The following is a 21,568-nucleotide window of genomic DNA, read 5'->3' as shown; positions in this document are numbered from 1 at the left end:
CTGTCCATTTCCCCCCACAGATGCTGCCCGACCCGCTGAGTCTCCAGCACCTCGGCTGTTACCCCCTGCCTTGCTTTGCTGGTGTGCTGTGGCAGAGCCAGGCTGGCAGCCCTGTCCTGCAGGGCTCGGTCAGTGGCACCTTTCCAAGCCATTCCTGGTGATGGCCATGGGCTCCATTCCATGCCCTTGCTGCCCTCACCATGACGACAATCAGCTGACGGGGCCCAGCTCTCAGGGATTGGCTGCCCCAGGGAGGCGACCATGGTCTTGGGCGCAGGGCCGAGCAGCGAGGCCAGGGGACTGGATACAGGGTGACACCGGCCATCGGGGACCGCTTACACCGTGACACCCGGTGCTGGGAACGGATAGGAGGGGACCCCACGCAGCCCGGACCGTTTTCGCGGGGACTCCGGCCGGACCCTTTTGGTGACGCACACGGCAACGGCGGCCTCCCGGAGCGGCTCTCGGTCGGTCGGTCAGTCGGTCGGATCGCGCAGGTACCCGAGGCCGGGGATGGGAGGTCGGCGGCGGGCCGGGCCGGGCCTGGCCGCGCCCACCGGGAGGGCGCGCTCCGCGCCCGCCGCCCCGCCGAGGCCCGGGCCCCGCGGCGTGTGGGTGCGGAGGGCCGGGGAGACGGGCCGGGGCCGGGGGCTGGGGGCCGGGCTCGGACGGCGCCGCGGTGCCCAGCTGGCGGGAGGCCGGCTCGGGCTGGGCGGCGCCGGGGGCGGGCGGTGGTCGCTGGCGGCCTCCAGTCTCGATGCCGGGCGGCCATGAGGCGGGAGCGTGGCCGGGCCCGGGCTCCACGCAGCCTGCTCCCTCGGTGCGCCCCACCCGGCGCCCCGGCTGCCGAGCCCGGGCTCCTCGCAGCCTGCTCCCTCGGTGCGCCCCACCCGGCGCCCCGGCTGCCGAGCCCGGGCTCCTCGCAGCCTGCTCCCTCGGTGCGGTGCACCCCGCCCGGCCTGGCCCAGCCCAGCGCCCCGGCTCCCCCCGCTGCCGGGCCCGGGCTCCACGCAGCCTGCTCCCTCGGTGCGGTGCGCCCCACCCGGTCCGGCCTAGCGCCCTGGCTCCCCCCCCGCTACCGAGCCCCGGCCAGCGGTGGGTTGGGCGGGAACTCCCCGGATCGGAGGCCGGTCCAGCTCCGGCTCTCTCCCCCGACAGGGCGGCCCCCGAAGCCCCCTCCCCGGCAGGGAGCCTTGCAGAGACCGAACACGCGGATACTCCCCCTCCTCCGATTGTGGGACCGGCTCCCGGACCGGGAGACTGGGGCGAACGGCTGAAAGGATGGTGGACAAACACACGAGGGAGATGGTGCTGGGGGTTGGTGGCGTGGGGAGGAGGCAGAGAGAAGACTCGCATGGAGCAGGGTCGGCTCTTTCTGTGCTACAAATACTTGAATCCATTACTTGCACTTGCCTATGTAGGACTTGAGTTGAACGGACTAGAAAATTTTAAAAAAACAGGTATCCTTAGGTCATTGAAGGTTAAGGAGAGATTTAACAAATCTTTACCAAATATAGGGCTTTGATCTTTTGTTGGGTGGAAGTATTTCTTATACTATACAGGCACGGTTGAAAGTAACAGAGACTTACAAATTGTTTTAAGGTAGTGCATTAAGATCTGGAATGTGGTGTCTGAAAGAATGATGGAAGCAGATTTGATGATGTTTGAAAAGGCATTGAATAATTTTGTGAAAACATAATTTTGCCCAATTGTGGGAAACCATGTGGAACGGAATGTAGCTGGACCCAGCATGATGGGCTGAATAGCTGATTCTTTGCAGATTTGTTTTGTTAAAGGCTGGTGTCAAATACACAGGTCATGTACGTGCCTTATATTAAATTTTAGTTCTTCACCACCCCCACAAACGTGTTGATGTAAATTGAATTAAAATTTCACATTGTTTGGAGGCAGCTATTTTTTTTAAATGCAAAGAGTAAACTACATTTTTGTGGACCCTGATTGGTTCCTGTGTCCAGTTTTGTAAACTGTAGTTTTTATATCAAGTTCAATTATCCACAAGGCTATACTTTTGCACCTCTTTCAGCGTGCTGGTTTATTTCTTTTCTTGGTCATGCAGTAAAACTTTAATGACTGTGCTTTGTTAAGGAATGTTCCTTGGGCCAGCAACAGTAGGTGTCAAGACTCGAGAGGGACTTTCAATGCTATTTTCACAAATTCCTCCAAATCCACTGGCAGGACAAGCAAATTAGCACCAAAGTCCTCAGCACTGAGACCCTAGTTATATTGTGTTGGCTCTTTTGAGTGGCCACATAATTTGCTTGCCAGGCACTAGACTCCTGAAGACACTCTGTTCTAAGCTCTGTCACAGTAAAAGATTATTAGGCAGACAGAGGAAAAGATTACCAATACCAATTCAATGATGTGCTTGAAGCCTCTTTGAAAAATGCAACATTGTACAGTCATAGGCCAGAAACAGTGACAAAGTGAAGAAGGAGCATTTGAGTTGGTTCTAAGAACCTCAAGTCCAAGCACCCAGAAGTCTAGTGTAAAAGACAGATGGAGTGCGCCATCTCCCAAGCTATCAGCCCACTCATCTCACCAAGCACCTGGCTTATCTGTAGGTTCCACATTAGGTTCCACATTAGGTTCATCTTTCACCTTGGAACCCACAGAACTGGGATCAAAACAAGTCATCCTTGATAGTAAAGCACTGCCTAACAAGAACAGACACATTCCAGCATCACATAGTTCAGTTTTATGTAATCTCCTGGCCTTGGCAATTAATTTGACAATGATTTATCTTAACTGCTGGCAAATTGCTATCTGTTTGAAGAGTGAGCTCATCAATGGTTATGGAGTTCAGTTTGAAAAGAAACGTGCACTGACTGTGATGCTCTTAACATTCCATGGCATGGAGCAACTTGTCCAGTGCACACTATATTTCAGGTAGTATAATTCAAATGGTTAAACGTGTAGCATGTACAGTATTCAAATTAGATCATCTTTGAAATGAAAAGTAAATATCAGCCATATTTACAATATGTTGCTGTTTGAGAGATTTGTTTCCTGCAGTCTCTTGTACTTGGTTCACAAGAGACCCTGACTCAGCGTAGATTTCTGTTCAGCAAGGCTGCATCATCATTAGTACTTCCTCCATTCCTCTGGCTGCAACACTGTACCCCTTCAACATGTTTGCTGAAAGATTGGATCTAATCTATGGGACAAATGGGAAACTGTTCAAACTACAACATCTCTACTCCTGGATCAAGATTACCCCAACCCAACTGAGCTGCTGTGTGCAAGTTACTGTTGTGCATGTGCAAGCTCAGAGGCCAAGCTTCAAGTCATCGTCAATGTATTCACTAAAGCATGCAAGAGATGAGCCGTGCACTTAACATTTGCAAAACAAACCCTCTTTGTTGTATAGCACCACCCTTCAACACTGTGATCCTGAACAAGATGCAATATTTCTCAGTCTCAATCAAGATTGGCTGAGGGTCGCTCCCCCTCAATTGCAGCAAATGTTGGTGATGAAAATCGCTATTACCTTCAGGGCACCAGAACAGCCTTTGACTGAGAAAGGGTCTTTGAAGATCAAGGTCAGGTACAAAACTTGTAATCTATAAGGCTGCATTGATTTCTGCCATCCAATATGCTTTTAAGAAATGGAATAACTACACCAGGTATCTTAAAAGACCAAGGAGGTACCATTAATAAAGTTTCCATTAAATCCTCTAAATCCGCTGATGGGATAAATGAAACAAAGTCCGCGCCCTCTTCCAGGCCAAATTATACTCAGATGTCCAGCCTGTCTTTCACATGCCTGACACTGAACTCTCAAAGCAGAAACAACTCTAATCTGAGCTGTTTCCCAGCAAACACTTGCCAGTGACAGAGGAAATGGGTCAAGGATGTTCCCCAAGCTTTCTTGACAATGTATAACAAACGTATCCCTGGCCATGACCATGGCAAATGGAGAAAGAGCATTTGGGCTGGCACTGAAAACCATGAGTCTATTTGTTGGGAGCGCAGAGCAGCGCAGTGTAAATGGTGGTAGTAATGTACCAACTACCCACTTGCCTGCCATCCTAAGTACTTCCAGCCCACCTATGTCTGTGGGTCCCATGCAGACCTTATCAATCACCTCAGGAACCAAGGAATTGGAGTAGAAACAATTTGTCCTCAACTCAAAGGGACTGCCTGAGCAGATTGTGCACCGTGGATTAGTATTCGTATTTTATAACTGCTTCCCATTTGTTGCATGCAGTTTTCTGAATATGCTTTTATCAGGGGCTGTTTCAGTTGTTTGTTTCCTCTACTCTTTAAACACTCTTTCGAGTAAATTGAATTTGTTTGCTTTACAATCGATTGCTTATGTTGACTCCATGCTTCCATTTTGGTTGACATATTGTTAATAAATATTCTGTTCAAAATAAAGGTGGTTTCAGATTGGAGCATTTTGCATTTGTGAGGCCATGTTTTCTTTATCGCTAATAGATGTCAGGGCACGTAGAATGGGAAAATGTGGTGATAATCATGCTCACTTGTTGCAAATTTACAGAGGAGGAAGTAAACAATTAACACCTTTCTGCCTCTCCTACAGTAAGCGTCATTGTGTACCAAAGAAATGGTGATGGAGAAGCCAAGTCCCCTGCTTGTCGGGCGGGAGTTTGTGAGGCAGTACTATACCTTGCTGAACAAGGCACCGGACTTCTTGCACAGGTATTCATTTTTGTACCCTTTAATCACTCTTCCTATCTGAATTATTGCAAAAGATATTTTGTATAATGCTGAATGCTACACAGTCCAGGCAAAGATGTTTTCAGCTTCATTATTGATGGTGAAACAATGTTTAACGTGGATGGATGAGGTACCTGAATGCTACAAATAACTTGCATTAGGTTGTGTCCAGTTTGAACTGCAGTCCAAGATGAATATATTTCTTCATATTGATGCATTGGTAATCAGGACTAGATTCTGTTTTAATTGAAATATATCCCACTATGTGATGTAAAGTGACTTTTCCAGAATCTAAATTTATTTCTGGTGATATATCACATTTGTCCTAAAATTTGATATTTTAACCTGACTGGATTTACTTTTTCCTATAGAAAAAAACTTGGATTTCTATTGCAACTTCTACCACTTTTGTGTTTTATACCAGTGAGGTATTTTCCAAGATCAAATAAAAACAGCAGATGCTAGAAATCTGAAATAAAAACTGACAATGCTAAAAACATTCAGCAGTTGGGTAACATCTGTGGAAAGAAACAGAGTTAGGATGTCGGTTCAGAAACCCTTCCTTCGAACTGGAAAAGAGAAACCAAGTGTTAAGTTGCAGAGAAGACGGGGGAGGGATGGGCAGAATAAAGAGCATGTCTGTGATCATGTGAGGCCAGGGTTGCTGTGGTAATAAGTTGTAAATCTTAAAAAGTTACAGCTCCAAGCAAAGTGGGTTAATAGAGAAGTTGGGGGGTGATTATACAAACAATGTGTTGCAAATAGTCGTGGGACATGTGCAGTGGGTCAGGGTGTGCTGATGGAGAGAGAAAGATTAAGGATGGATGGGTTGCAGCAGAAAAGGCCATTTCTGATACGGACAAAGCAAGCAGCTTACTTGAAGTTGGACACTTTTATATTGGCCTCCTTATCTTGAAAAGGATATGCCTGTCAAAGAGTGCAAGAAAGATTCACCAGACTGCTTCCTGGAGTGGTGCATCTGGAAAGATTGATTAGGATAGTCCAGTATTTTCTAGAGTTTAGAACAATGACATGCCTTCTCATTGAAACTGCAAAAAAAATCTTACAGGGCTTGGCAGAGAGGATGCAGGGAAGATGTTTCCACTGCTGAGAAGTCATAGCCTCGGGATAATGGATAGATGATTTGGGTCCGAGATGAGAAATTTGGAATCCTCTACTCTGGAAGTCTCTGGAGCTCAGCCATTGAGTTAACTCCAAACAGAGGTTGATAAATTTCTGGGTATTAAGGGAATAAAGGGATGCAAAGATAATGTGGGAAAATGGAACTGCGATAGAACATAGAACAATTACAGCACAATTCAGGCCCTTCGGCCCACAAAGCTGTGCTGAACATGTCCCTACCCTAGAAATTACTAGGCTTACCCATAGCCCTCTATTTTACTCAGCTCCATGTACCTAACAGTCTCTTGAAAGACCCTATTGTATCTGCCTCCACCACCATTTCCGGCAGCCCATTCCACACACTCACCACTCTCTGAGTTTAAAAAAAAACTTACCCCTGACATCTCCTCTATACCTACTCCCCAGCACCTTAAACCTATGTCCTCTTATGGCCACCATTTCAGCCCTGGGGAAAAGCCTCTGACTATCTACCCTATCAATACCTCTCATCACCTTATACACCTCTATCAGGTCCCTCCTCATCCTCCGTCTCTTCAAGGAGAAAAGGCTGAGTTCCCTCAACCTGCTTTCTGAAGGCATGCTCTGCATCCCAGACAGCATCCTTATAAATCTCCTCTGCACCCTCTCTATGGCTTCCACATCTTTCCTGCAGTGAGGTGACCAGAACTGAGCACAGTACTCCCAAGTGGGGTCTGACCAGGGACCTATATATCTGCAACAATACCTCACGGCTCCTAAATTCAATTCCCCGATTGATGAAGGACAATACACCATATGCCGCCTTAACCACAGAGTCAACCTGCGCAGCTGCTTTGAGCGTCCTATGGACTCTGACCCCAAGATCCCTCTGATCCTCCACACTGCCAAGAGTCCTACCGTTAAGACTACATTCCACCAACATATTTGACCTACCAAAATGAACCACTTCACACTTATCTGGGTTGAACTGCATCTGCCACTTCTCAGCCCAACTCTGCATCCTATCTATATCCCTCTGTAACCTCTGACAGCCCTCCAAACTATCCACAACACCCCCAACCTTTGTATCATCCGCAAACTTACTAACCCACCCCTCCACTTCCTCATCCAAGTCATTTATAAAAATCACAAATAGTAAGGGTCCCATTACAGATCCCTGAGGTACACCACTGGTCACCGACCTCCACTCAGAATACGTCCCCTCAACAACCACTCTTTGCCTTCTGTGGGCCAGCCAGTTCTGGATCCACACTGCAATGTCCCCTTGGATCCCATGCCTCCTCACCTTCTCCATAAGCCTCGCATGAGGTACCTTATCAAATGCCTTGCTGAAATCCATATACACTACATCTACTGCTCTCCCTTCATTGATGTGCTTAGTCACATCCTCAAAAAAATTCAATCAGGCTCGTAAGGCAGGACCTACCCTTAACAAAGCCATGCTGACTATTCCTAATCATATTATACCTCTCCAAATGTTCATAAATCCTGCCTCTCAGGATCTTCTCCATCAGCTTACCAACCACTGAGGTAAGACTCACCGGTCTATAATTTCCTGGACTATCCCTACTCCCCTTCTTGAATAAGGGAACAACATCCGCGACCCTCCAATCTTCTGGAACCTCTCCCGTCTCCATGGACGACACAAAGGTCATCGTCAGAGGTTCCGTAATCTCCTCCCTCGCCTCCCACAGCAACCTGGGGTACATCTCATCCGGTCCCGGTGACTTATCCAGCTTGATGCTTTCCAAAAGTTTCAGCACCACCTCTTTTCTAATATCTACATGCTCAAGCTTTTCAGGCCGCTGCAAGTCCCCACTACAATCCCCCAGATCTTTTTCTGTGGTGAATACTGATGTAAAGTATTCATTAAGTACCTCCGCTATTTCTTCCGGATCCATACACAGTTTCCCACTGCTGCACTTGATAGGCCCTATCCTTTTGCATCTCATCCTCTTACTCTTCACATACTTGTAGAACGCCTTGGGGTTTTCCTTGCCTGCCAAGGCCTTCTCATGTCCCCTTCTGGCTCTCCTAATCTCTTTCTTAAGTTCCTTCCTTTTAGTCTTGTACTCCTCCAGATCTCTGACATTACCTAGTTCTCTGTACCTTTTGTATGCGTTTCTTTTCCTTTTGACTAGATTTATTATAGCCTTCATACACCACGGTTCCTGTACCCCATCACGACTCCACTGTCTCATCGGAACATGTCCGTTCAGAGCTCCACACAAATATCCCCTGAATATTTGCCACATATCTTCTGTACTTTTCCCAGAGAACATCTGTTCCCAATTTAATCTTCCAATTTCCTGCCTGAGAGCCTCCTAACTCCCTTTACTCCAAAAGTAAACACCTTTCTAGCCTGTCTGTTCCTATCCCCCTCTAGTGCTAACGTAAAGGAGATAAAATTATGATCACTGTCACCAAAATGTTCACCCACTGAGAGATCTGACACCTGACCAGGTTCATTTCCCAATATCAAATCAAGCAGAACCTCTCATCTTGTAGGTCTATCTACATACTGTGTCAAGAACCCTTCCTGAACACACCTAACAAACTCCACCCCATCTTAAACCCCTCACTGTCTGGAGATGCCAATCGATGTTTGGGAAATTAAAATCCCCCATCACAACAACTGTTATTCTCACACCTTTCCAGGATCTGCTTCCCTATCTGCTCCTCAATAACCCTGTCACTATTGGGCGGCCTATAAAAAAAACACCCAGCACCGTTACCGACCCCTTCCTGTTCCTAACCTCCACCCACAGAGACTTCGTAGACAATCTCTCCACAATGTCCACCTTTTCCACAGCCATGACACTATCTCTGATCAACAGTGCCACTCCCCCACCTCTCTTGCCTCCCTCCCTGTCCTTCCTGAAACATCTAAAACCCGGCACTTGAATCAACTGTTCCAGCCCTGGAGCCATCCAAGTCTCCGTAATGGCTACCACATCATATAGCTCCAAGTATCGATCCAAGCTCTAAGCTTATCCGCCTTGTTCACAACACTCCTTGCGTTAAAATAGACACATCTCAAGCCTGTCTGAACATGTCCCTTCTCTTATCACCTGCCCACGGCACCCACTACTAGCCTCCTCCCCAGTCTCTCCGATACGGATCCCACCCTCCCCCAACAATTCTAGTTTAAATTCTCCCCAGTAGCCTTAGCAAACTTCCCTGCCAGTATGTTGGTCCCCCTGGGATTCAAGTGCAACCCGTCCTCTGAGCAGGTCATACCTGCCCCAAAAGAGGCCCCAATGATCCAGAAAACTGAATCCCTGCTCCTTACTCCAATCCCTCAATGACCTGTGGTCTGATTGAAAAGCAAAGCAGGCTTGAGGGGCCAGGTGGCCTACTAATTTTATTTTACTGTCAGCATGGTTAATGAAAAAGATCTGAAGATTTGGAATGTGCTGCTTGTTGCATTTTCTTAATATTCATCAGTTGATTGTCCCTTGGAGAGGTAACCGTGTCCAATCTCATTTACGTTCAGTTGAGTGTTTAATAGAGGCACGACTTAGGTTGACACCAGCTTGAGAAATGTCCATTTACTTCAGCCAGTTTAGCTAGTGCAGTACTCGGCTCTACCAGACTGGGATGATTTAGCAAATGTGGACTGGAAACAGTTATTTCAATAGGCACATACTTCCTGCCCTGGGTGCCCCTGGTATGAAAGTCATTTCTGACTTGATCATTTTGATCTGTGTTCTAAATTTACTGATCAAGTAACTATCAATGCTAGTATAAATGTGAAGAGCCAACTGGGCTTTGCTGTTAAGCTGCCTTGATTCTGCTAAGTGTTGTGTTGGAAGCTGTTAGTGGGAACCTCAATGAGATGGATTTTATGTGGGGGTGGGGGCGTGGGAGAGAAATCCACATTCAGAGAGGCAGCTCTCAATTCATGAAGTCTGAATAGGATATAGTTTATGTAGAAGGTGTACAGTGCACAGAATTAAGCCATACACAACTTGACTTGGGGGTTTTTGGTGGGGAGGATGGTGGGCAGCTTATGAGTGCACAGTTCTAGATTTGGTGTTTGGGAAAGAAGCTGGGCTGGTGGAAGGTGTATCAGTGGGAGAGCACTTTTGTGGGAGTGATCATAATTAAGTTAGAATTGGTACCATGAAAAAGGGCAAAGATAAAATAGGAGTAAGGGTTATAAAATTGGGACAAGGCCAATATTAGTAAAATAGAGAGCTGATTTAGCAACAATGGACTGGAAGCATCTACTTGAAGGTAAATTGATCTTTGAGCCATGGGAAACATATTTATGGAGGTTAATTCAAGGGGTTCAGGGTTAACATATTTCCACAAAGAATGTGACTGCCAAATCTAGAGCCCCTGGTGGACAAGTTAATGGGATAATTTCTAAGGGACATTACACCTCTTGCTTTCGAAAGGTACAGATACATTGAGTGAAGGAAAACAAAACTGAAGAGGCTGGAATCTGAAACTAAAGCAGAAATGGTGGAAGAATTCAGCCAGTCAAATAGTATCTACAGAAAGAATGTAGTTAATGTTTCATGTTCAGAACAGTTCTGATGAAAGGTCCCTTGCCCAAAACATTTCCACAGCTGCTATTTGACTGGCTGAGTTCTTCCAGCATTTTTGTTTTGGTTATGTTAAGGAAAGCTAGTGTCTGACTAACTCGATTAAGTTGTTTGAGGAAGTAACTAGGGTTGATGAGGGCATTCCATTCAAAGTAATCTACGTGGACTTTTGTTAAGCTTTTTGACAAGATTGTGCGTAGCAAGCTGGTCTAAAAAGTAAAAGCCAGTGGGAAATTGGGCACAAATTGGCTCAGTGGCTGGAGTGAAAGGGTAGTTGCTAGTGTGTGTTTTTGTGGCTGGAAGGCTGTTACCAATGGGGTTCCACAAGGCTCAGTACTCAGCTTTTTTTATATAATATTTATGATTCAGGCAAATTTATGGGGAATGATAAAAAGTGTGTAGATGACAGAAGAATTGACCATGTGGTTGATCGTGAGAAGGGAAGATTTAGACTGCAGAAATGTATAGGTGGTCTGATAGATGGGTGACATGGCAAATGGAAATTAATCCCAAGTGCAAGGTAATGCATTTGGGAAAATGTAACAAGACAAGCAAATAGAGAATGAATTGGAGGATATTGAGCGATTTAGAGAAACACAGGAGTTTTGGAATGCATGCCCACAGATGCTTAAAGGTTAGGAAAGCATTTGAAATGCTGCTTGTAATAGCTGAAGTGTAGACTACAAACCATCCCTGCATTACAGCAGTTCAGGTAATGGAAATTTGCCCTTATGGAGTTCACAAATCACTACCAAAATATCTGAGATACAGAATAAAAGTTTGTTCTCATGGAACTTCCAAGGGAAAAGAACCTACTACCAAAGCTGGTGCCTTTGTGTTGGTGCAACAGTTCACTGTTGTTTGTAATTATCAAATGTGTAGGTCCTAACAGAATCACAGAAAATTACAGCACAGCCAGGGCCGTTTGGTCTTTCATGTCTGTGCTAGATGTTTAGAAGTCATTCTGTTACTCTTTCTCTGCAATCACACATTTTGACTTTCTTTGAAGTACTTCTCTTATTCACCTTTTGAATGTCACATCAGAGGCTGCTCCCATCCTGCCAGGCAATGTGCATAAGAAACTGCAAAAAAAAGTCACACAATATTTTTCTAGAGATAAGATCTTTATTAGTCACACGTACATTGAAACACACAGTGAAATACATCTTTTTGTGTAGAGTGTTTTGCGGGCAGCCCGCAAGTGTCGCCATGTTTCCGGCGCCAACATAGCATGTCCACAACTTCCTAACCCGTACGTCTTTGGAATGTGGGAGGAAACCGGAGCACCCGGAGGAAACCCACACAGACATGGAGAACGTACAAACCCCTTACAGACAGTGGCCGGATTTGAACCTGGGTCACTGGCGCTGTAAAGCATTACGCTAACCGCTACACTACTGTGCCTACACACTACTGTGCCTGCCATTTAAAGAAGAAATGGCCATTGAAAGTCTTCTTTAATAATTCTTAAGCTATGAATTTTAGATTGCTAAATTCAAATGTTGTTGCAGGTCTCAAGCACAAGGAAAAATGCTATAAAATATTTGACATTATTGGCCCAATATTATCTGTTTGCTCCAATTTTCTTTAATTCATGCTGTAGTAGATACGTAAAACCAATATCTCATACTAGTTTGTTTTGCTTTTTTAACTTAATTGCCTTATGTTTCTATTGCTAAGACATCATTGATTCAAATGGGAGTATTTTATGAAAGAGATTGTATGTGGGCAGAGTTCAAATGTTTTAAATTGTTTGAGAACATTGACTGCCAAAGTCAGCTTCATTGTTACAATGCAGGATGTTTCATGGACTGTGCCTCAGTGTATGAGGCAGCGAATTGAATCTCACCTTTTTGCTATTGCCATCAGTCTGCCCCTCTGACAGTACCTGATTTGAGTAATAGTGCTTGAAAGCTGCAAGTTTTCAGAACTTTGGCTTGTGTTTGAGTGCCAAATTAATGTCCATGTAAGACAGACTCTTTCTGAAGTATAACAGGTGCCTTTGTTGATCAGGCTCTGGTTACTAATGGCCTTTGTGCTTTCTCCTCCTTTTCTATTTACACTGTGGACTTCACCTGGTCTAGAACCTCTGTCTCTCAAACATCTGGTATGTGGATAAGCTTGACTTGCAAAACTCAGGAAGTGTCTGTGAGTGTAAATGAGATCACAGATATGCAATTCATGAGAGTCCATTATTCTCTTCATCCATGAGGATTTGTTTTGGGGCTGAATTATTGTGTAGTTCCTTGGTGTAAATCAACTGGAAAATTTATTGTGACTGAATTAGGCTTTTCCTGACTGAGCAAAATTTAGATGAAAAAGCAATTTTGTTGCCAGGAGTTTGGATTGATGGTGGTGGGAGAGGGTTGTTACTTGGATAGCTCCAAGTTTGCGTGGTGTACAATTCAGTGATATAATTTAATGACAAAGTTATACCATCAGCTTACTGGAGAGAGGGCAGTTCTGAAAATTGGAATCCTATCTTCCTTCTGATTGCATTGATCCTAGCTATCCTTGCAATTAGTGTTACTGACTTTAGCTGTCTTCCTAGTGTAGGAATTCCATTTCACATCGATGGAATATTTAGAAAGAGTATACTGCTGAAGTTGCTGCATCTTTGCAATGAATCACAACTATTGTTCTGTAATATTTCTGTAACTTCAGTGAACCAGCATTAAGTTTGTCTAGGCTAGTAGTATTGTTGAGTATAAACTTTCTGGTTATTCTCCATAGCTGCTCTCATTTGAGTCTTCTGTTGAAGTTAACTGGAATGTCTCTGCATTAAAATGTGATTTGTAACAATGTTGAACTGCTCAACATCAACTCTGTCCGTTTCAGTAAAGACGCTCAGATAAAATAGACTGGAATGTGCTGTGCTTAAAACCATTGCTTCACTACCTCCAAAGGGAGGAAAAGTATTTTGTTCCACAAATGAGATTTTTGATGTTGCTCTCAATTTTTGTTTGTTTGATTTGTGAGTGGCAGTTAATATTTGCCAAGCCTGTCTCTGCTTTGTCTCCTGTGCCAACATTAATTCTGCTCTCAGTACGTGGTTGGTTGATTCTGTGCTACCCTTGTTATTTGGAATTTATTGCACATGTTGCAATCCATGTGAGACAAAATGCACATTTATAACCTTTTTTTTTTGGATACGTGGTTTCAAATATCCTGTACTGCTGGCAGGGATTATGCAAGTTTACTGCACTCCTTGAATGAATGTCCAGCAATCTTTTCAGCATGAAATGAACAGAAAATCCCTGTAGCTGCAATTTCAAATTGATTTAAGTACCTTCGGAAAATACCCCTATAATGAGCGCCATGCCTGGATTGTGATGTCCATCTTATGGACACCCCTACGTACAAATGAGCTCCCAGAATATTATTAAATTCAAAAATCTGATATACATATGTTTGTTCCTACAAAGAGTAGAGCTCGTTTCCTCTCTCCACTTTTAATAATTGTTCTTACCAGTCTTGTATGCTTTTGATGCCATTCATTACAATTCTGTGGAGGTACAGTTACCATATTGAGTGAGTTTTGTGTATTTTCTGACTTGTGGACAAAATCGACTTGTAGATGTCTGTAAAAACGGAGCCCATTTGTTACCCGGGGAAGCCTGTAATCAGACACAATTGGAGCTGATCCTTGAGTGCTGTTCATTGTAACAACTGGTTGTTGTCCTTTTATTAACTTCCAATACCGTTTGTTCATCTGCTTTGTGCAAGTTGCTGCCTGATCGAGTGGTATGAGCTGTTGTTCTTTACTTCTCTTCTGCTTGCTTCATGTTTTTCTGAAGCAAAAGAGGATTTTTCTGAGCAATCCATTTTAACTCCCCTTTGCCTTGGCTTCTCTCCAGCTGAAGTGTTAGATCATACCACATTCTAGTTTTGGAATGCACATCATCAACTTCCCTATCTTGCACTGTCCTTAAATGAGATCAGCGACAATTGTGCCATGTAGATTCCAGGAAAAAGGTCGATTTTGGATATTAAAGGAATCAGTGGCGCTGAGTGAAAAAATCAGCAATGCTGAAGTAGATCCGAAGGGCTAAATGGCCTACTCTTCCAGTGCATCTTCTCATCCCAGTTTTCAATCCCTCAAATCTTGCTCTCCTTTTCCCTACAATGTATCCCAGCCCTATAACCTCTGAGAACTCAACGTTCATTCAATTCTGACCTTGCACTGCACCATTTGCAGATGTGCTTCAGCGACTGTGATCTGCAAGCTTTGGGATTTCTCCCTGAGCTTCTACAGGCTATTCCTCATTATCTGCCTCTGATGTTGAGGGATACTAATCTTGTGTGTCTCTGTCAAATTTTATTTGCTGATGCTCCTTTAAAGCACCTTGGGTACTACACAAATCCGAGTTGCTGTTAGGAAGAGGCTGAGTTGTGCAGGAGAGGTACAAAAACACAATCCTGTAAGCACAGCAGGTCGAACAGCATCAGTGAGGAGAGAAGCAGAGTTGATGTTTTGGGCCATGAACCTTTCATCAAATGGAAAAGTGAGAAAATGCTTTTTCTCGCTACCATTTCTGATGAAGGGTCTTTGGCCTGAAATGTTGACTCTGCTTCTCACCCCGGTGATGCTGCTTGATATGTTGAATGGTTCTAACCCCTTCTGTTTTTTCAGTTTGGATTTCTAGCATTTGAAATCTTTTGCTCCTTGTTCCGAAGAGGTGATCTGTTCAAACACCAAACCAGTTGCCATCAGTTGTGATCTACACCAGTAACAACTTTGTCACTTGCATAAACAGCTGGAACCAGGCATTATGGCCAGGAGTTCAAATAATTCTAGAAGCATACTGGCATGGGCACCCAGCTCTCTATGTATCATAAACATCTCATAGAGTTATACAGCATAGAAAGTGGCTCTTTGGCCAACAATATCTATGCTGACCAGGTCCCATTTATGAGCACTTGGTATGTAGACTCTTATGCCTTGGCAACTCAAGCATTTGTCCAGATGCTTAAATCTGTGGGAGTCTTTGCCTTCTCTACCTTCTCAGGCAGTGTGTTCCAGAATGCAACCAGCATCCATGAAAATATTCTTCCTCAACCTCTTTCCTCACCTTGGATCATGGATACAAATGCCATGAGGAAAAGTTTCTTATTATCTACCTTATCTGTGCTTCTCATAATTTTGTACATCAGGTGCTCATCCAGCCTCCTCTGCTGCAAGGAAAACAAAGCCAGTCTCTCCTCATAACTGAAACATTCCATCCCAGGCAACATCCTCGTGAATCTCCTCTGCACGCCCTTCCTATAGTGTGCCAACCAGAACTGCACATAATATTACAGCTGTGGCCTAACCAGTGTTTTATAAAGTTGTACCATGACCTCCCTGTACTTGCCTTCATTAGCCAGGACATAGAATACAAATATCCAAGCTGCTTTCTTCAGCACCCTATCTACCTACGCTGCCACCTTCAAGATCATTGCACTTGTCCACCAAGGTCCCTTTGTCCTACTGCTGATCCCTGTAGTACACTAGTCACAGCCTTCCAATCACAAAAACAACTCTCCACCATCATCCTCTGTCTCTTATCACCAAACCAATCTTTGATCCAGTTTGCCAACTTGCCTTGATTTCCATGAGCTCTAACCTTTTTGGATCAGCCTTCCACATGGACCTTGTCAAAGCCCTAGCTGAAGCCTGTGCAAACTACATCAACCACACATCAATACCTTTAGTTACCTCTCCAAAGAAACTCAATTAAATTAGTCAGACAGGATCTCCCACCAACAAAGCTGTGCTGATCAATCACTGCCTTTCCAAGTGTAGATTAATCCTTTCCCTCGTAATTTTTTCAAATCTACTTTTACTGCCACTGATACTAGGTTCACGGGCTTTAATTACCGGACTGCTCTTGGAGATACCATATTTGCTGTCTTCCAGTAATCTGGCACCTTGCCTGTGGCCAGCAAATATATAAATATCTCCGTCAATGCCTCAGCAATCTCCTCCCTTGGCAGTCTGGGATACATCTCGACAGGCCCTGGAGATTTATTCGCCTTCATGCCCACAAAGACGTCCAATAGTTCCTTCTTAATCTTAACGTGTTCTAAAGTTTCACCATCCCAACTGAAGTCTCCAACTATGATTTCTTTCTCCTTGCTGAATGCAGATAAATATTATTAAGACATTGCCTGCATCCTCTGGCTTCATGCACATGTTTCTCCCTTTGTCCCTAGTGGGCCCTACTCTTTCCCTTGATACAGTTACAAAATACCATGGAATTTTCCTTAATTTTATTTGCCACTGATATTTCATGGTCCCTTTTTGCTCTCATTCTTTCTTGTTTAAACACCACCCACCCTCTCTGTACTTCTGAAAGGCCTCGCCCTTTCTTTTAGTGTTAGAAACCTATCATATGCTTCCTTTCTTTTCCTTAGCAACCCTCAATAGCTCTGTTACCATGAACTAAGTTACCAAGAAATTAAGTGTTTATGTGGTTATAAATGAAGTGTTTGATTGGACTCTTGTATGGACCAAAGCAACCAGTGCATGGTTGACTACCCTGATTGTTTTGTGAGATTAGCTGAAGAGTTGCATCTGATTTAGTGTCAGAAGGATAAATGTATATCCAAACCAGTATGTGATTGGCACTGGTTTCAATGAAGAGCTAAAAGAACAAAATATTGCTGGAAACATTCATGTTTGTTTCCACAGATGCTGCTGTGGGTTTCCAGCATTTTGTTCTGCCTCACAGACTTGCAGCATCTGCAGTATGTTGAAGAAGGTGTTGTTAGGCTAGTGAGAGTTTAAGGGAGATGAACAGTCCCTGTGGAGTTAGGGTGGCTCCAAGATGAAATCCCTGGCAGTAGAAGCCCCATAGCCTAAACTGGACAGTTTGTATAGGATGCAGGATTATCGAAGATTGATAGTGGAGGGAGAGGACTTGGATATCACTTGATTCCATATAAATTAGAGTGGACACAACGGAACAAGCAACAAAAAGATATAGGTGCTATTTGTTGATTGGATCTCAACTGCCCAAAGCCCTGAAACATGGTTCTGCCAAACTGCACTTCGGCTCTGTGCATTCAAATAAGAGCTGAAGGAATGTATGAGCCACCTCCTGTTTGAGCTCAAATTTGGTTAAATTCCAGAGTTAATGTAGTTTTCATTGAAATTGTACCTTAAATTTGTTCTCTGAAGGATTGTTACTTTTGGTTTGTTTACTTGCAATAATTCTGCCTCCAGGTTTTATGGTAGAACCTCCTCTTATGTTCATGGTGGATTGGATGGCAGTGGAAAACCCACAGAAGCAGTTTATGGCCAGGCTGTAAGTATTTGTATATATTTTTTTGAAATATTATTAAAATAATGTAATTATGCGATAGTTTGTGATTTGTTGATTTAAAACACTGGTGCACTGAGCACGTTTGCTTTCAGTCCCATTGTGGTGTGACTTAGTTTTGCATCACATAAGGAGATGTGCCTTTGTAAATATTAAAAGTGGAACATAATTCATTTTTACTTCTGTATGTGTCATTATGGATCCATTTCCCTTACAAATGTTCTTATTCTTGGTACATCTTTCCTTTAACTCAGTCAATTTTCTTTTCCTCTTTCAAAAGGAATTGCTAAAAAATGTTAATGAATCATGAAACTGGATCCCCAATTTGAACCTCCAGTGCCTCTGGCTTTTCATCACTTCTAAAGTCAGGTTCTATCAGTTTTTAGATCCAAAGTGGATGTCTCACATTGCCTAATGGAAGTCCATTTGCCTCACTTTTACTCATTTTAATTTAGATTTCTGAAACTTGCTGCTTGTGTGTATACTGACTGTGGAACTGTCCACCTTTATGTAAGCAAGCTTAGGTATGTGACTTTCTCTTCCATCTAAGTTTTTCATAAATATGGTGAACAGTGTCAACCCCAACACAGATCCTTGTGCAACCCCAGTAGTCACAGCCACTGCTTTGAGTGTTTGTCTATTATCTATAGTGTCCATTTCTTGCTGTTTAGACAATTTCTTGGACAGATCAATAATTAGCTTTCATATTTTAAGTTTATCAAATACTTTGAGGGTTAGGGTATTCTATCTGGTACGGCAACTTAAATGTGCAGGAATGCAAGAAGCTGCTGAGAGTAGTGGACTTAGCCCAATACATCCCTCCCCACTGTTGCTAGTATCTATATGAGGCGCTGCCTCAAGAAGGCAACATCCATCATCAAAGATCCCCACCATCCGGGCCGTGCCATCTTTTCGTGGCTCCCATCGGGCAGGAGGTACAGAAGCCTGAAGTCCCCTCACCACCAGGTTCGGGAACAGCTATATCCCTTCAACCATTCGGTTCTTAATCCAACCGGTACAACCCTAATCACTACTTCAGTATAGCAATACTATAACCACTTGGCGTTTTTTATGTTCTAGTTGTGTTCTTTCTTGTATAATGTTGTATAATTTATGTTTAATTTAAGTTTTTCTTGTGAATGTTGTGTCTCTGATGCTGCTGCAATTTAGCTTCTCATTGCACCTGTGCACACATGTACTGTGCACATGTCAATAAACTCGACTTTGGCTTTGGACATTCTCCTGTACACTTCAGTCAATGCTTTAAAAAAAAGTCAGCTTCTTCAGGCTCTACTGACAAATGCTGATCGTAGATATTGGGATAATTGTCCTTGCTTACCTTTTCAGTACCTTTTAAGTAGCTGAGTAGTATGTGATTTTATAGTTTAATGGAAACATTCCCAGATTGTTTAAATTGTGGATGATTGTAGTCAGGATACCTGCAGTGCTCTTGCTTGCCTTTCAAACCCAGGGATGCATCCCAACTGGTTTTGGAGAAATGTTACTGCCAGTACCATTATATGATTTCCATTACTGTAACTTTGCTTATATTGGTTTGAGTGAGTCCATGCTCTTGATTCAATATTGATTTCCTTACAATGTGCAGTGTGCTATCCTAATAGGATGAAAGATAATTCAACTTATCTGATGTTACTTTATTTCATTTATGGTGTCTCCGTTATCAGTTTTCAAGGAACCTACATTGTTCCTAACAATTCTATTTTTCCTAGTCATTGTGTGTTAATTTTGACGACCTTAGAAGTTCCTTTTCACATTTTCTTGTTTAGCTCTTGCCATCTGTTTTGTCCACATTTACTACTTTATATCTCTTTCCAGTCACCAGGATTTATGCCAGCTTTTGTATTCTTTTGCCTTGTTTTATCTTCTCCCTTCTGTGGCTTTTTTTTGGGCAGTTAATGTTATTGCGTTTTGAGGATATAAACTAGTTAGTTTTTTTAAATACCTTTCATTTTCTGTTACCTTACCCGTAAATTTACTTCGAGCAGCATCTGCCCCATTGCATTTGAGTCAAACCTAAATCTAAGATCCTAATTCTTCTCCCTTTTGGATTACTTGCATTGAACTCAATCATATTATGATCACTTTTGGGTAACTATTAAGGTGCCATTAAGCTAACTAAATCTGGTTATTGTTCTCACTAAATCTAACATAGCTGCCACTTTGCTGGTTTTAGAATGTGTTGTTGCAGAAATTTGCTGTCTTTCTAACATGAGGTAGTTGCTTGTTCCAATCTGTGATTAAAATCCTGTAAAGCCACTCCATCTTTGCTGTGTGCTTGTCCGTTTTCTTCCCTTGGACATGCTGTGACCAGAGCTACAAAACACACTTCCCATTCGACTTATGTATCCTTCTCTATTTATTAGTGCTTTGGCAAACAGGCCATTACATATATTTGTTTTGTTCCTTGGAGTCCTCGTACATTCCTCTGAAAACTTCAAAATTTGCAGTCTAAGTTTTCATTTACTAAATAAAATTATTTTAGTTTGCTAATTTGAGCAAACCAGCAACTGTATTTCTACATCCTCGAGTTTAGTGATAGATCTAAACTGTGCTTGCTCTCTTACAGGAGATCCACAAGAAAGTTATGTCCCTTCAGTTCAGTGACTGTCATACCAAGATTCGCCATGTGGATGCACATGCCACTCTAAGTGATGGAGTGGTTGTACAGGTGATGGGGGAGTTGTCAAACAATGGTCAACCAATGAGGAAATTCATGCAGACATTTGTCTTGGCACCAGAGGTATGCTGTGTTTCAAAACTTCACTTGCCTTTGACAATTCTTTTGTTACATTGCAGTCAAGATTGGTGCTGCACTCCCTCTGCTGCAGTCAATACAGATAAAGAACACTTATGAAATTCAGCCTCTCATTAACAGCAATGTCAATGACTAGATTTAAGTTTGTCTATTATTTTTAGTTTCTTAAGATAGATTTAATCTATGGTTAATATTTTGATTTTGTTTGCATTGTTGATGGCTTCATTTGAACGGATGGGTATTTGTTTTAGCTGGAAAGTCAAGTTGGCACTAGATGAAAAGTGGGTTGTATATGTGTGGTGGACTTTATTAACATTACTCAAAGTTGTTCAGAGGTTAACTTTTATTCTTTTAAAAAAACACAGGGTTCTGTTCCAAACAAATTCTATGTCCACAATGACATATTCCGCTATCAGGATGAAGTGTTTGATTCTGATGCAGAACTGGAAGAAGGTGAGAAGTTCAAATGTCGGAGGTAGCAACTTTAGTAAAGTAACTTAAGTTGCAGGTTGAAATATTTTCATTTTGACATTTTAAAAAAAACCCAGAATGATATTGATTTCTACACTGGAATGTCAGCTGCAAACAGGAACTGCAAACAAAGTGTTTGTTACTTAGAAGTTGGCAATGGGTCAATTTACAGCTCTGTTCATTTGTCATGGCTTATGTAGAATCCTGGGGTAGATTGTTTGTCTGGTTTTGGGCAGGGCCAGTTGCAATATGCAGATCAAAGTTGGTGCCACTTCCTGTAATGCTGAAGGTACAATCGGAGTGCACCTTGGGCTTGTACCATTCAAAGTAGTGGTCAACCAGCCTAACTACATTTCCTAGAACTGCTGATTCCAGGTTATGATAGCTTTCTTTTAATGAAGCACATTAGAGTTCTGTCAGGGACCACTTGAGAGATTTAGGAACCATACTGCTTCCAAGCTGCAGCCCCATTTGCTGTTCAAGAGCCAGAGCCACAGCCACTGGCAGCTGATATCTGAGGTGTAGTCACTCAGTGATTTCGGCACATCACTCCCGGCCCATGTATTGCCCAGTTTGTACAGCAGTGTACTTGGGTTCAGTGGTTAGGAAGTAAAGCTTGTCTGCTCTGCCGTCTGTCATTA

General features: G+C 43.3%; 1 protein-coding gene across 2 annotated transcripts in view; it reads left to right on the top strand.

Moving 5' to 3' along the window:
• The first annotated feature begins 250 nt into the window (after positions 1 to 250).
• The window catches only part of LOC127586865 (ras GTPase-activating protein-binding protein 2-like), a 33,855-nt gene continuing 12,537 nt past the window's right edge, over positions 251 to 21,568 (top strand). The window contains exons 1-5 of one of the 2 annotated variants that reach the window (XM_052044897.1): positions 251 to 497; positions 4,565 to 4,683; positions 17,584 to 17,665; positions 20,268 to 20,441; positions 20,822 to 20,909. In XM_052044897.1, the coding sequence (XP_051900857.1) occupies positions 4,589 to 4,683; positions 17,584 to 17,665; positions 20,268 to 20,441; positions 20,822 to 20,909 (439 nt within the window). In that variant the 5' untranslated portion in view covers positions 251 to 497; positions 4,565 to 4,588. The remainder of the gene's footprint in view (positions 498 to 4,564; positions 4,684 to 17,583; positions 17,666 to 20,267; positions 20,442 to 20,821; positions 20,910 to 21,568) is intronic. The other variant, XM_052044898.1, reaches the window with a different exon arrangement.

This window comes from Pristis pectinata, chromosome 2, assembly GCF_009764475.1.
Source record: "Pristis pectinata isolate sPriPec2 chromosome 2, sPriPec2.1.pri, whole genome shotgun sequence".
Taxonomy (NCBI): Eukaryota; Metazoa; Chordata; class Chondrichthyes; order Rhinopristiformes; family Pristidae; genus Pristis; species Pristis pectinata.
Note: the sequence above shows the minus strand (reverse complement) of the source record. Positions and strands in the feature narration are given on the sequence as shown.